This window comes from Podarcis filfolensis, assembly GCF_964270895.1.
Source record: "Podarcis filfolensis genome assembly, chromosome: 5".
In the NCBI taxonomy this organism is placed as follows: Eukaryota; Metazoa; Chordata; class Lepidosauria; order Squamata; family Lacertidae; genus Podarcis; species Podarcis filfolensis.
This window is the reverse complement of record NC_139608.1, coordinates 64167701-64184086: the sequence shown is the minus strand read 5'-3', so window position 1 is coordinate 64184086 and position 16386 is coordinate 64167701. Positions and strand designations below refer to the sequence as shown.

The 16386-nt window shown below is 42.1% G+C and overlaps 1 protein-coding gene across 2 annotated transcripts; it reads right to left on the bottom strand.

Annotated features, from left to right (window-relative positions):
- Window positions 1–15: 15 nt before the first annotated feature.
- ACTA2 (actin alpha 2, smooth muscle) lies at window positions 16–14064 on the bottom strand. Of its 2 annotated transcripts, XM_083614216.1 has the most exons (9): window positions 13911–14064; window positions 8617–8787; window positions 6579–6707; window positions 4869–4979; window positions 4146–4230; window positions 3892–4053; window positions 3188–3379; window positions 1101–1282; window positions 16–362 (listed from the first exon to the last, which is right to left on the bottom strand). In XM_083614216.1, exons 2-9 carry the CDS (start codon window positions 8743–8745, stop codon window positions 219–221), a joined length of 1134 nt encoding a protein of 377 aa, XP_083470342.1. In that variant the 5' UTR covers window positions 8746–8787; window positions 13911–14064; the 3' UTR covers window positions 16–218. The 2 variants fall into 2 exon arrangements, with proteins under 2 accessions (XP_083470342.1, XP_083470343.1); XM_083614217.1 differs by lacking the exons at window positions 8617–8787; window positions 13911–14064 and having other exon boundaries at window positions 4869–6010; window positions 6094–6707.
- Window positions 14065–16386: the final 2322 nt, after the last annotated feature.

The window sequence follows — 16386 nt, the reverse complement described above, 5'->3', positions numbered from 1 at the left end:
CAAGCACCCAACTGGTAGCATGTTTACAATTTATTCTATCCCCACCCCCACCCCCAAAATACACAGAATCTAATTGGAAACATAGCCAGAGCCATTGTTATTAAGATATGTGGAATGGCGTTATAAAAACATTGCTATTCCTGAATATATTCACAGTAATGTGCTCGGGGAGAGAGGAAAGGAGAGAGAGAAAAAAAAATAGGAAAGAGAGAAGCAGTTTAAAAGCATTTGCGGTGAACAATAGATGGACCAGCTTCATCATATTCTTGTTTGCTGATCCACATTTGCTGGAAGGTGGAAAGAGAAGCAAGGATAGAACCACCAATCCAAACGGAGTACTTGCGTTCAGGGGGAGCAATAATCTGCACAAAAGAGAAATGGAAGGATGTAACTAAAATGCTGTATGCAATGATAAAATGAACTGCATGAAGAAATTGAATTCAGTGGAGTGATGCAAGCCATTCCTATGGCAAAAATGGGTAAACAAAAGAGTTTTATCTGCCCATACTTGTGTATCTGACACAAGCAGGTAAGAGCTGCTTCTAAAGTCTTCCTATCTAAAGAAGTGCTTATGCAATCGTTTTTGACAGGAGAAAAGTAAACACTGGGTTTCGTTCACCTGGGGCAATTCAGTATTCTTGCAAAAGCACTCTTACGTGATCAGATTTATATTTTGCCCTGTTTTTAAAGGCAGTTTAAATTGGGTGGGTGATTTCCTGCAAAACCTTGGGGAAGATCACCAGAGTACTTACAGGAGCTTAACCATGGTATCATCAGGAAATAATCTAATTATATTTTCTTGCAAAAAAAAAAATATTTTAATGGTGTAAACTCGCCCTAGAATCACTGTGCTGCTGGGAATCCCCTCTGCTTGGTCTTCTACTTTCTTCAGTTCCTGTCTTTCCCTATATTGGCTTGGGAGTGGGATAAGTTGTTTAGTTAGCTTTAATCTTTTCTGCATCAATATTTTATTAAGGGCTTTACATATGCCTGTCTGGCTTATCTTAGTTACATTAAAATATGTAAGCTAGCTAGTCACCTTAAAATATGCTGGCCTACTTTGCCACTATAAATTAGATAATAATCAAATAATGCAGTACCTTGATTTTCATAGTGCTGGGCGCCAGGGCAGTGATCTCCTTTTGCATTCGGTCTGCAATGCCAGGGTACATAGTGGTTCCACCAGATAGTACATTGTTTGCATAGAGGTCTTTTCTGATATCAATGTCACACTTCATGATGCTGTTATAGGTGGTTTCATGAATGCCAGCAGATTCCATGCCTGTGATGGTTGAGAAATTATTTATTTAACATATATTTGCCTTGGCTTTCCAACTTTTGAGCTGCCTCTCCAAGCATGGGTTATAGTCAAGTGTTAAAAATACACCCATTATAATAATTAGGAAAATGGCAATCAGAAAGAAAACAGAACCAGAAACAATTGATAAGCTTAAATACATGCAACAACAAAATCATAAATTCAAAATGCACCCGCTGTCAAGGTCTCGGAGAATGAAATAGTTTTAAATTGGTGCCATATATGTTAAGTGGCAGATGGATCCTAAAATTCTAACCATGCCTTAGGATAGTAGAATTGTGGGTGCCACAACTGAGAAGACTGAACCCAGTAGCCACCAACCTGTGAAGGTGTGGACAAGATGTTAGAATGAACCTTAATGAAATACAGTAGAACCTCGGTTCTTGAATGTCTCCATTGACAAATGTTTTGGAACCTTAACGCCGAAAACCCGGAAGTAACTGCTTCGGTTTTCGAATAATTTTTGGAAGCCAAACATACTACACAGCTTCCATTTTGAGTTTCCCTATTGAATTGAGGCTTCCACTTTCAGTTTTCGAACATTTCAGAAGTCGAACGATCTTCCGGAACAGGTTATGTTTGAAAACCACGGTACCACTGTAGCCTTAAACTAATTCAAGGCTGAGAGAAATTGTTATTCAAAGCCTAGCATATAGAAGTCAATTAACTGTGTGCACACTTAACTAGAAAAAAAACCCCAATATCTTGTGGCAGGTTGAAGTCAGGCAAAAGTTATTTGAAGTGCAATAATTGGTTTCTTAAAATGTTTCTTATAAAAGGAATGACAGAGCTGAAAGAAGAATAGAGGCACCTTTACAATTTTCAATGCAGGCTAAGAATTCCTAATACAGTTATTCAACATTTACAAATCCAGCTAGAGTTGGGCTTTTCAAAACATGTCAATTCATAGGTATATGAATTGACATTCAGAGACCTGGTCTGAATAGAGATATTGGATTCTTGTCTCATTACACACGCTAAAGCTATTTTTGGTCATCTGCATACTATCCCTTGCTTTTTCCTTTAGGACTAATTGCAGTTATTAACAGTCGTCAACAGCTTTACCATTGAGTCAGTCACCCATCCCCTACTACCCTTCTGGAAAAAACCCCATCCCACCCTCCCACTATATATAAGGGTCTGGTGACTTCTGTTTCAGTGTATCTCAAGAAGTGTGTATGCACACAAAAGCTTATACAGTATCCAGAACAAACTTAGTTGGTCTCTTAAGCTGCTACTGGACAATTTTTAAATTTATTTCTACCGTGACAGACCAACACGGCTATCTACCTGAATCTAGAATTCACAGGTATGTAACTGCTTGGACCATCTCCCTGGCAAGGAATGCTGCTACTATATCCAAATTTGATTCTCAAACAACTCTTCCCAAATGTTACAGCTGCCGACAATAACATTCATTTACCCTAAGGCAGCAAGTTCACTTCGCTGTCTTAAGCCTTAGTTTATGCTATTTTTGTACACTTGTCAGGGAGCCATCTCCTGACAAAACATGTCCAGGTTTTTACCACACCATGGGTGAAATGCCCCACATCACCTCTAGCATATAAAGCAAATCAGAAAGTGAAGTGAACTGAGGGATGGGTGTTCAAGGATCATTGGTTGTGTTGGCGTAGAAGCAGTTATGGAAACCTATAGCCCCCGAGAGGAAGTTGGACTCCAACTTTCATCAGCTCAGCATCCATTATCATTACCAGGGATGATGGGAGTTGTAGTCTAATGACATCCTGAGGACCACTTGTTCTCCATTTTTATTAACCAAGTAGGTATAGCCATTTAGAGCGAGGTGACTGAATTTCTTGCAGGTGTATAATAATATAATTGGCCAATAAACAGTGTAAGTTATCTTACCAATGAAAGAGGGCTGGAAGAGTGTCTCTGGGCAGCGGAAACGTTCGTTCCCTATTGTGATCACCTGACCATCAGGCAGCTCATAGCTTTTTTCCAAGGATGATGAAGAAGCAGCCGTGGCCATCTCATTTTCAAAGTCCAGGGCAACATAGCAAAGCTTCTCCTTGATGTCACGGACAATTTCACGTTCAGCTGCAGATGGGATTCAAAGCAAAGATTTGTGTTTAAATTACAAACAGTACTGTGTAAATCACACTATTTCGGCAATCAAAGAATGATTGATTGATCTTACTCAGCTACAAGTGATTGCCAAAGAATTTTGGCAATCAAAGAAAGGAACTGCATTGCTTATCTTTAGTTCAGTATTATTCATGATAATGAAACAGGACTCTTGCTTTGCTTTTAAAATTGAAATGTTCTGCATTCAAAATAAATAAATACACTTCCCAGCAGGAAGCCCCCAAATGTTACGAATTTGCAAAACATTTCGGGCCAGATTGAACTAGCAGGAGCCAGCACTAGCAGAATAGGGCTTTCACCCGCCTCCCATCTGTCCCCACATCACATCCAGGGGGTCAGGAGACATAGTGCTAGGCAAGATGTGTTAACAGAAAAACTTGTTCACCATTACTGAAAGCAACCATGTGTCTGTAAAGCTCCTAAAAGTATGTTCAGTGAATCTCAATCCTAAGTATTTCTCTTACCAGTAGTAACGAATGAGTAGCCACGTTCTGTCAGGATTTTCATGAGGTAGTCGGTAAGGTCACGGCCGGCTAAATCCAGGCGCATGATGGCATGAGGCAGTGCATAGCCTTCATAGATTGGCACATTGTGGGTGACACCATCCCCAGAATCAAGCACAATCCCTAGATACAACACAAAACGGGCAGAATTTATCCTGATATCTATGTACTCTTCTTCCTTTTCACAAATCCCAAAACTCCCATCACTTTCTTACCTGTTGTACGCCCAGAAGCATAGAGGGACAAAACTGCCTGAATAGCAACATACATAGCTGGGACGTTGAAAGTCTCAAACATAATCTGAAAAGTAATTAAACACATCTTTGTTATCGTCTTTGTTACTCTGTGCAATAGGGTCGTAACCATTAATTACCAACAGCACATAATTTAAATGATTTCCACAATCCTAATCAATGCATCCAGAACCTGCAAATACAGCAGGTTCCACTAACTGGATCAATAGAACTCATGACTAACAACAGAAGTTTCCGTTAATTTAGAGAGGGTTAATGTATAACATGACATCTTTTCTAAGGAAATAAAAATCAGTACTATGCGGCTAGGGGATGTTTACAAACCTAAGCGGGATTAATAGTCACTTCCATTCCTCAGAAAATTACAATTCTCAGGAAACCAGGGTAGTTGAAATGGGTTTCACACCAATATATATGTGGTGCCATGAAATATTAACAACATGAACTGAAATCCCAACCATTCAATGAAAAGTAAGAGTTAATCCTTTTATTGTCCTGAAGTACAGAGTACAATACAGATAAAGATCACCTACAAACTCAGAAGAAAGAACCACCAAAACCAGTGTATAACCCACATCAACAATCAGAAATACAGCTGGCATCTACACTGTATAGAACTTTAACGGAGAAATACATAAATATATAGTAATTCAAGGACCTTAATGCTAAGAAGAGGCTGTTTACCTGTGTCATTTTCTCTCGGTTAGCTTTGGGGTTCAAAGGTGCCTCTGTAAGCAGAGTTGGATGTTCTTCGGGGGCAACGCGCAGCTCATTGTAGAAAGAGTGGTGCCAAATCTGTATTAATAAAAAGCAAAGTGAATTTTTATCATAATATTATAATAAACAGCCACAGGCCACCAACCCACCTTGACAATATTTCTGAAGCTCCAGTAGCTACAGAACACTTATGAGACATTAGAACTGAATGTTTTAGACTGCAAGTGCTATATCTCCATAGTTTCACCCATGTTAGTCCACGTAACCTCTTCTACATCAAGGGTAGGCAGATTTTAGGCTTGGATAATTTACTGGACCCTCGTGGCTCAAGAAGGCAGACATAGCATTGTGGACCAAGGTGTTCCTGGGCACTGTGGCATTTGCCCATTCCTTGTGATTATGTTTGTACAGGGGGATGGGAATGGTTAATATAGATTGACCAATGAGAAAGCTCAGAGGTGGAGCCTACCTGTTTTTGAGGCTCCGCCCAGGGGCTTTACCATTGGAAGATAGGAGAGTCAGAGTCAGACAGAGCGAGTAAAAGATCAATATAGCGGTTGTCACAGAGTGAGAGACAGGGATAGAACTGAGAGAGAAGAGTGTGACAGTGTGAGATAGTGCCACATCTAGTTAAGGGCGCACATTTGAGAAACTGTTCTGAACATATTTAAAACTTGTTTGTTCTTCAATAAACTTTAATCTTCATGTTGACTTTACAACCTGACTGAGACTCAGTATTTCACCAGAAGAAACCTGGTTGGCGGCAGCAGAAGAATAAAGCAGTGGTGTACAGGTCAATAGTCCGTGAAACGACTGGGGGCTCTGTACAAACGCCACAGGCACATGCTTTCAGTAACAAAACTGGAGCTTGCACACAAATCTGTTCTCACACAAATAATCCTGTCCCCCCCCCCCAAGCTTTCAGCAGCCTAATACAGGAGGTGGGGAAAACACTTTAATCGTCACAATTTTCAAACCATTGCAAATCCCAATCTACTCCTCTGCCCACTCTTGATCTATATCTTCTGCCCATGTGGCTAAGTGGACTGCATAATTCCGTCCCAAACTAGCAATGTCTGATTCAGAACTATGAGAGGGGGTGGTGTCACCTATGTGAATGCAATATTCACCTATGTGAATATTCACCTATGTGAATGCAATATTCAGTCACCTATGTGAATGCAATATTCACCTATGTGAATGCAATATTCATTGCAGCTGCAATGACTGAGAGCAATGAGGAGAAACAATGACTGAGAGCAATAAGCACAATGTGAGTAAGGATAACCTCCATGGGCAGAAGATGTATACATTACCAGCAGTGGTGGAGAAGCACCCACGCCCACTCCAGATAAAGGAAGCCCTAGCCACCACTTTCCAGAACTTGTTAATTGCATTTTCTTTCTGTGACTTCTTAATTAGTCTTTATGTAGTTCCAAATCATAGCAGCAAATATGCATTCTTGTGAAGTCCTTACTGGAACACCAAACACCATGAACTTATTGGGGGGGGGGGAATAAAATCCCAATAACAGAAGATATGCAGATTGTTCTCACCAAAAAGACACAGGCAAAACACAACCTTCCACCCCCCTCCGAAAAAAAGACAGCAAAAATCCCTGCTTCTGCTTATCATTCATTTTACATTATATTCTATTTTAATTTGTGGTTTAAATACCTTCTCCATATCATCCCAGTTTGTGATGATTCCATGCTCTATTGGATATTTCAAGGTCAGGATCCCCCTCTTGCTTTGGGCTTCGTCTCCTACATAGCTATCTTTCTGGCCCATCCCTACCATCACACCCTAAGTAAGAGAGGGAGAAAAGGTGACGATGACAACAGGCTCATAAGAAAGCAATGAAACAAAGCAAACAAGATGACCCATACCTTCTATCTTACTTTTAAATAAAAGGTTGAGGAAACAGCCTTCATTGTTTCCCCACCAAGCATAACTATAACAAACGTAATAGGAAAAAGTGGCCAATGGAATAGAAACATAGGAAAGCTGTTTTATTTTGGTTCAGATCATTGGTCCCTTTGGCTCAGCATCACCTACACAGATGGAGTGCAGCTTGCCAGAGTCTTGGGCAGGGATCTGACCCAATAATAGTGCTTCCTCAAACCCTTGCATCCAGAGACTGGACCTTCTGCATGCAAAGAATATGCCCCTCTAGTTCTGCATCTTGTTCTCACTGTGGCGAACAAGATATCTATGGGAAGCCTATAAGCAGGACCCAAGCTTAACAGCACTCTTCCCTCTTGTGATTTTCAGCAACCAGTATTCAGGGACATACCACCTCTGACAGTAGAGGCAGAACATAGGCATTGTGGCTAGCAGCTACTGGTAGCCTTATCCTCCATGAATTGGTCTAATCTTCTTTTGAAGTCATCCAAGTTGATGGCCATCTTTACTCCTGGTACATGCTATAAATATGAGTGAACAGCCATCTAGTGGCAAATATTGGACAGCACACCCTTCTCAAGTGCTCCACTTCCATGGCTCACATTTACAGCCTGATCCTCAACCATGTTTACTTGGAAGTAAGCCTCAGGTATTTCAGTTGGATTTGCTTCCAGATAAATAGTATTGCAGCTTTGACAGGGGAAGAAAAAGAGTCATTTTTTTAGAAGTGTGTTACAATAGCTATCTTGATGGACTTGAATACATGCATTTTCCATTCTTGTTGGGTCACAATGATTATTTGATACAAGCCACAGTTCCATTTATCTGATATGCAGAGACTGGACACACAAGGGCCTCCCAACTCAGGTCTATAGCTTATGGATATCTCAACAGTTTCAGGATCATTTTACACTGTGAATCTGAAGCTTAATGACATGGCTATTTAAAGTGCATTACTGATGGATGTATTCTGTTTAGCTTGTTCTGTGATGCTTCCCCAGTGCTATCACATTATTGCTGTCTGGAGAGGCTATAGCGGAACAGAAGTGAAACAAAAGAAACCAGAACATTTGTGGTATAAAAAGTTACTAGATTTCAGCAGGAAGTTGTGGGATATACACTGACTGAAAAGGAAGAAGTGTGGCTACCCCCAAGCATTCAAAGCTACAAACAGTATTAAAAGCAGGACTGTATATTATTGGCCTGATAAAATCATGAGCACAAATCATCATGAATGTGCAATAAAAATGACATCCTGAGGGGCCCTTAGTAAGAGGTATCTGACTAGTGATATTTGATTTGCTATGATTACTTGATATTTGTCACACCCCCCGACTTTCTTAAAACTCATCTCTATAGCAATCTATGGTTAGTCTACCAACCTACAAGATGTTCTAAATTAGTCAACTGATTAGTCAATTTTATTAGTCAATTCTACTTGCTGATCATTCTCCCATTCTACCTCAGCAAACACAAAACCAAAAAGCACTGTTGAATGCACATTTTTCCAAATTAGAGAAACTGGCTGAGGAAATAGGGTTGCCAGCCTCTGGTGAAAGTTTACTCTCTTCCAATATGGCTGCTCAAGAGTTTAAACTGCATTTTAAATCGGACCACAACATGCTACATGGCAAAACTCTATTGACATCAACAGGAATGATCTAAAAGAAATTGGATAAGGACTGTGGCATTGTAAAGGGAGTGTGTGGGGGAAACAAAACTCTTCCTTTTGAGGTCAATGTTATTATTGCTAATGAATCCTTTGGCTTCTGTACCAATCAGTGTTTCAGTCGCTGAGCCAGTTATTCACCTGGTGCCTGGGACGTCCCACAATGGATGGAAAAACTGCTCTCGGAGCATCATCCCCAGCAAAGCCAGCCTTACACAGTCCTGAGCCATTGTCACAAACCAGTGCGGTGCTGTCCTCTTCCTCACACATCTTCTATAGCAACTTTCTCAGACCTTCCACACAAGTACAGACCTATAAAGAGAACATAGAAGTCTCAATGTAATAAAAGAAAACATTCCCAGGAGCGGTGGTGGTGGTTGGGGGCAGGGGAAGGCTAGCTTCAAGAGTTAACGGGGTCTGGCTCCAATTAGAAGAAACTTTGTAAAAGTAGCAAAAGGGGAATCCCTGTCACCTCCCAATTGTCCTGACATGTAGCAGAGCAGCAATTCATGACTTAAAAAGTGGTGGCCTTTGGGACTTGTGGGCTTCCGAAGGGCCACTGCCATTGTAATTGCCTTGAAAGTAGCCCCAATGGCCAACACTCTTCTGCCCTGCAATGCTTCTGGATGACAAAGGGGTGAGAAGGAGGGAGATACTCTAATCCTCTCTGCTACCATCTCCATCCTTGATGGAGGAGGATGTCAGAGAAGATGCTGTGTGAGTGGCGTGCATACTGATTGCGTGCACCCTCAGCCACTCTACAGCTGGGGGGAGGCAGGGGCCATCTTGTCACACACCCCCAGGGTGGTACCCAGGGTCACCCGCCCCTTCCGTCCCCACTTCGTACGCCTCTGCCCACTGAGCCAGAAGCGGTTTAGTCATGCTGGCCACATGACCCGGAAAGCTGTCTGTGGGCAAACGCCGGGTCCCTCGGCTTGAAGCAAGATGAGCGCCACAATCCCATAGTCGCCTTTGACTGGACTTAACCATCCAGGGGTCCTTTACCTTTACTATTTTACCCCCCGCTCCCCCATGATGCAGTGGGAGTGAAGATAAAGCCACAGAATGTGGCTATTAGGTACAGAATTCACCCTCCTAAGAATGTGAGCTTACTTTTCTTAAAAAGCAAATGTTTCTTATCGTAATAGTGACAATATAATTCTTACTTAAATTTTTATCCCATCATTTCTCCAAGGGTTTCAGAAGGTGTGTGTGTGTGTGTGTGTGTGTGTGTGTGTTTGTGTAGGGTTTGGATGCGAGATTTCAGTTTGATTTAGTACAGGGTACAAACAGTTCTGCTAGTCATGAGAAAACTCAAGTGTAACTTAACCCAACTTAATACTGTTATCCGGTTTCTTAATTAAGGCCTGCGGTGCTGGATTTTAAAAAGGCAGATAAGATCAAGCACTGCAGGCCTTAATTAAGAAACTAGAAGCACTTGATGTCCTCATCATGAGAGCAGCAGCATGAAAGCTCAAACTGGTGAAGGTAAAAATGAGATGTCTAGCATGAATACAAAGAACATAGGCTCTAAATGCTTCTTAGAAACAAAGAATGGCATTTCCTGTGCCTTTCCATTGGTATCTGCTGTCACTAATATTTAGTTCATTTTCTTCCAATGTGGAACTCAAGGTGAAGCATTTGGGATTCTCAGGTGGCCTCCCATCCAGTCCCAAACATACAAGATGGTGCCCTCAGAACACACCCTAGGACTCAGGAATGGGAACTGTGAGGCAGTGTTCAAAGGAAATGCTTTGTGAGCCAGTGAGCCTTTGCTTTGGGTGTGAGAGGGAACCGAATTCAAATACCTTCTCAACCTGGGATAAGAGATCTTTAAGGAAATGTTTATACCAAAATATAAATATAGAGAGAGGCCACTTCTATACACATCACACAGGGGAAACCTGGGGTTGTCCCAAAATGAGTGAGCTCAGCAAAGAGCTCCTGCTAACCTTAGCTCTTCCCTGGGTGGTAATAAACCCACATTTGCAAATCTATATCTGTCACATTTACATTTTGCATTTGACACATCTTCGACACATCACCTCAAGGAACGTGATGTGTCAAATCACTCTTTGTCTCATCAGTCCAGGTTACTTCACATAAAAAGTGGATGAGGGTATAATATAGTTCTTCTGAAACTCTCAGGGAGCGGGTGGGAATTAAACCTTAAATTTAAAACAACAAATAGAAGAAGACTTTTTATATTTAGTTTTACTGAAAAGAAATGTTTAATAGCACATATTTTGGGGAGCTAGTGGCTATATATACTTGACCATTTTACTCCAAAGCACAGAGGAAACCTTACCTAACTTGAGTGCCTCTAGCTAGCCTGTTTGGAACAAACGATTTCCTAATTAGGAAACAAAGTCTTTCAAATGTCTGTTTTTGGAACAGAGCTGGAGAGGTCAAGGGTGGTTTGCTCAAACTCAAGCCAACTGAGCCAAAAATCCTAAGAGGGAGGGGGGAAGGCGGAATGCTGCATTTCTGCCTGAGCAGGGTGAACTCTAAATGAAAACCATATTTAGTAACTAGGATAAATTCAAGCAGATTTTAACATGTGTCTTCTAGTGACAGAGAAGCAAGCAGTGCTCTAAGGCCCCTGGGATGCTCCAGAGTGCTAAGGTGATAACTGCAGCTGCTAATGTAACCCAGAAACCTGCAACAAACTGATTGTGTGCATCTCTCATGAGCAATCCTATGCATGTTTACTAAGAAATTAAACCCCAGTACATCTAATGGGGTTTATACATAGGATTGTCTTTTAATAGTTTAATCCTATGGATGTCTATTGAGAAGTAAGCCCTGCTGAGTTCAAAGGGGCTGCCTGCCAGCAAAAACGTGACCAGCCTGAGGTTGCCTTCCCCAACCTGGTGCTATCCAGCTGCTGTTGGACTACAACTCCCATCATCCCTGACCGTTGGTGATGCTAAGTGGGGCTGATGGGATTTGTATTCCAACAACATCTGGAGGGCAGTAGCACTTTGGGGAAAGCTGTCCTAAGATGTGCAATTGTCTGCTAATTCTTGCTTCTGGACAGAGCTAAAAGGCATCCCAGCATACCAGGTGTGCTACAGGAAAGGCAAATCTCATTGAAATATACTGTCTGCATATTGTGGCTTATTTAGATATTAGGAGAAGGAAGAGTATCCTTCTATTTTTTCCCACTTTCCAAACAAACAGACTCACAATATGTCAAAGCTGTGCAAGTGAATATCTACAGTATTTATAAGCTGAAATGACAGAAATCAACACAAGGAGAATATAAACAACACAACTCCGAGTGAAGATTTACTATTGCTGTCCTTTGCAGGTGCTAGGCTGGGCTATAAAGAGAAGAGTTGCCCTCTAGAAAACCATGGAAGGAGTGGGCCATATGAAGCTCTTTTGGAAGGGATTTCTGCAGGGATGGTGTCACGATGGAAAAGGCCCTGGGCTTTGCGCTCTTCTCTCCCCCTCCCTCTCCTCACATACAAGCACTGGACTGCAGGTGGAAAGGGCACAAGCAGCTGGCCTGTCCTGATGACCTGCAGCCTCAATGCAGGCAAAGCTCAGGCGTGGGGGTGTCAGACACTGACAAAAAACCCATGCAGGAAAAGCAAAAAATGGGCTTCCCCCAGTCAGTGAGTGAGTGGTGTGTGTGTGTGTGTGTGTGTGTGTGTGTGTGTGTGTGTGTGTTCTAATAGTTAAATGTCCAAATATATTATCATAGGCAGAGTTCAGCAAGTACATTATATACATGAGAAGAATGGCAACTGTATACTAAGGAAATGCTACAGTAAATATTGTGGTATGTCAACAAATGTTGTCCACTCCAGTTTGGAGGCATGGTGATATAGTGGAGCTGAGCTTAATATGCATCTGTTTGCTCCTTCTGTGGGAGTGGGTAGGTAAGGGGGTTTCCTTTGCATTTATGCTAAAAGGTGATGGAGAGGACCATGCTCAGAGCCAGTGTGACTGGAGGGATTCTAGTGCATGTACCCTCCACTGGCACAGGTCTACATATGAGCATTGGACTACCCACAAGCCCCAACTGGGTACAGGGCATCCATGAGAATCTAGCCTGCAGCTATTATTAGGAGAATAAGATGCAAAATGGGACAAAGAACAGAAAGAAGATAGGATTTCAGCAGTTGTTTATTGCATGACAAGCCACACCTGTTGAATATCCCACTTCTATGCAACTTGCAGAACCATGTCCTCTTTTGCATCTAGCCATCCTAGATTATGCATTTTTTGTAGAATATACACTCTATAATTTAATTTACCCTTGTTAGTTAACATCAACACTTACACAGAACAAGGGACAGAGTGAAGCTATGACTCACTAAAGGCACTACTTAGGAGTAATAGCAGCACGTGAAGTAGTAATAGTAATTTTATTTATGCAGCACTATCAATGTATATACATGGCACTTTACACCACGACATAAGCAAAACACAAGTTTCTGCTACATATCTCCTCTTGCTCCAAACTTAAGGCCATGACTAGAAGTGAATGCATATGATTTCCATTTGGCAAAAAACCCCGAAGGGGTTCCATGTGAAAATGCACACACACACATACTCAATTAGGTCTCAATCCACCAGTTCATTCCAAGCTTGAGAATCCCAGTGAGGGTGTGAAAAGAACCTGTCAAAAGCCTGAAGTGGGAAATCCTTTTCAGGTTCACAATGTACAGATTGTGATCTAATATCCACACAGCTTCCAAAGAGCAAGAACACACTAGGAACAAATCTGAATCATAACTGAGAGAGAGAGGGAGACCCTTTCCCAGCAAGGATGGTGCTTAAAGAGCAACGCAGCAGGAGAAATAAATATTCTGGCAGAAAGGCTTACAGAGGCTTAGCTACAAATGACATTGCTTATAAACATCATACCAGCTTCATCTTAGAAGTGGAAATGCAAAAGTGAGGGTCAGAGAATAAGGCAATGGCACAATCGAGACAAAATTATAGTATCTTTAAGCCCCACCAATTTCACTGGAAAAGTAAAGCATGTGCTTAAATCCTCTCATAAAAATAAACACTTAACTGGATCAGGACAAACAGCACAATCCAGTGCTTGTTTACTCAGAAATAAATCCCACATCCAAGAATGTTTCCTTAGAATTGCAGCACAGTTACTTAGGATTAAACTCCACTGAGTTCAGACTGACTTACTTCCAAGTAAATGTGCAGTGCATCAGACAGCAGGAGCACAACCTAAGGGTACATGCAACATCCCACTGAAGTAAAATAGCAAACACCAATTAAGCTCAGTGGGCGTGGATTATTGCACATTTACTCATTTATTGTGTGATGAGCTCTCCTAGGCACCACCAATATACTGTATTGAAACAGCAAAGAAAGTCTCTCTCCCCCCCTTTTTTCTTTCTTTATCTAAACTCATCAGGCAAATCCTGAAATCACTTCTTTGGTTCCCTGCCTCTTACCTGTCAGCGCTTGGCTGGGGAGAGCTGTTCTGGGGTGGTGCACTGGCAAAGTGAACCTTTTCGGCTTATATAGCTTCTCGGCCTGTTCCCCTCCCACCAGCTTCCCAAACAAGGAGCAGAGCAGAGCTCCATCTCCATCTCTCTGTCAAACAGAGCCATATAGGGGCTTCTGCACAAAACTCTCTGATCTGGGTGGCCTCGCAGGGCCCTTGGTCTCCTCCAGTCTGCATTCCTTTCTGCTGTTCGCAAAGCAGGAGGGAGGTTTCAGCAGCACGGTAATATAAACACAGCTAAATTTCAGGATAGCCGCTGAAAGACTACTGGGGTAGCACACAAGTGACAGGCAGCTTCTGGCAAGGAGTGCATGTTTCAGTCATGCACCCCACAGCGTCCTTGTTAGAAAGCAGGCAGCTGACAAACAGGGCGTGAGGAGAGCTGCTACTGCCTGGACAGGAAAACGCCCTGCCGAGTTCCCTTTTGTCGTGGGATTTGGATCAAGAAATTCTCAGCTTGAAGAAGCTGTGTGTATAGGACTGCACCCCCAAAAGAATATATTTCAGCATTTCAGGGTCTGCATGCCTAACGTTACAGAAACTGCAGCTACCAAATGCTGCTTAGCTGCACGTGTATTAATTAACTCAGTCTCACCTACCTCACAGGGTTGTTGCAAAGATAAAAGGTAAGGTGAGGATGGGAAAGTACGCAGCATCCACAAACCATGTAGAGAGAAATAAACATGCACAAAGCCAAGGAAATACCCCCACTCCAATTTCTTTAAATGCTTCATCAAATGCAAATGCGTGCCCTCTTCCACCACAATGTCATAAAATGACTTCCAGACTGAATATGAACTGGTGAAGCTTCCCCCAGAGTTGTATTTCCATACTAGATGTCATCTGCTGACATCTTCTTTGAGCCTCAGGTGAAAACTGAGTGAAGGGTGGGGAAACAAAGGTGAGCAATCTATCCCAGAAGGAGCAAAATGTGTCCCCCATCAGAGTTGATACCCATCCCCCAACACCCCACACAGCCCAGTGTGCAGTGTTATTATATCATTCATCATTCATCATCATCATCATCATCATACTGCAGCACTTTACATGGCTAAAATAATAGGCTTTTGTAGTAAATAAAACTTTTTTTAAAAAAATGGCGCGCAGCTTTATGAAGCAAAAACAGCTGCACTCCTCCAAAGGAAAATACGCACATGCTTTTGCTTTATAAGGCAAGGAAGCCAGCTGTGTGCATGCAAGGATCATTTTTGTGCTGAAATTGGGTGGTCCTGTTAAAAATGTATTTGTCTCCCTTCTGATTTAGAAAGTGTCGTGTCATTTTGCTAGCTGACAGGATTTCCAAATGCAGCTGCCTCACCATAAGTCACCAAGGTTCTTATTAAAACACGGCTAGAAGAGACACAGAACAGTTTGGGAGGGGGAGGGAGGGAGGGAGGGAGGAAGAGACTCTCCTAACAGCTTGATTTATTGCAACTGTCGTATAGTTTAGCGTGTCTGCAAAGCACAAATGCAAGGTGTATAAACGGAAACGTAGACTCTCTGACAAAAAGGAAGGAAGCCCAAGCTGCACTGCAGACTAGATACACATCCAGAGGAAGGTGCGGGGAGGGAGGGAAAGAGACAAACAGAAGTTTGTCTCAGACTTCCTCACTCCCGTACCCTCCAACATTTCTCTGATGAAAATAGGGACGTCCCATTCCATAATGATAATTTCACTATTTCTACCCCACACATCTTATTGGGTTGCCCCAGCACTCTGAGCAGCCTCCAACATATATAAAAAACATAATAATCCATTAAACATTAAAAAAAACCTTCCCTATACAGGATTTCCTTCAGACAGCTTAAGAGCTGGATAACTCCATACCCTCCAACATTTCTCCAATAAAAATAGGGATGTCCTAAGGAAACATTCCGGGATCAAATCAGAAACTGGGACTGCTTCTCTAAATCAGGGACATCCCTGGAAAATAGGGACACTTGGAGCGTCTGCATTTCGCATACAGTAAATGCTCTTCCTTTATAGCAACTGGGAGGGGATACTTTTCAGTTGTTTTTCCCTATTAGGTGCTACAAAGAGAGCACAAACCATGCCAACAGTGGCATTTTCCCAGTGGTGGCAATGCTGTGCTCCTCTTGATGGGGCAGAGCAAGGCAATAGTGGGTTTAGGGGAAGCTCTCGGACATCAGCGGTGACAACTCTGCCAGTGCCAACCTAGGGCTCCACAGACCTCACTGCCTCCTTATCTTGCAGTCTACAGAAATCAGAAGATGAAATTTCTTCTGACATTTATCACCAGCTAGCATCTGCTGATCAAACTGCCACTGAAGTCGTGAGCAATCCTAGCTCTTGGATGTATTTTTTGAAGGGCTTGGTATAGTTATTTATTAATATCTCAAAATTAAAAAAATTGTCCAGTAGGTAGTCGTGTTGGTCTGACGCAGATAAAATAAATAAATTA

Bases quoted from the DNA above. Each gene is read 5' to 3' on its own strand.
- ACTA2 (XM_083614216.1), bottom strand. From the start codon at position 8,745: ATGTGTGAGGAAGAGGACAGCACCGCACTGGTTTGTGACAATGGCTCA. The intron at 4,980-6,578 runs GTATTTAAACCA...TTATTAATACAG, and splicing joins ACTGGGATGATATGGAGAAG to ATTTGGCACCACTCTTTCTA. The intron at 4,231-4,868 runs GTAAACAGCCTC...ATTACTTTTCAG, and splicing joins ACCGAGAGAAAATGACACAG to ATTATGTTTGAGACTTTCAA.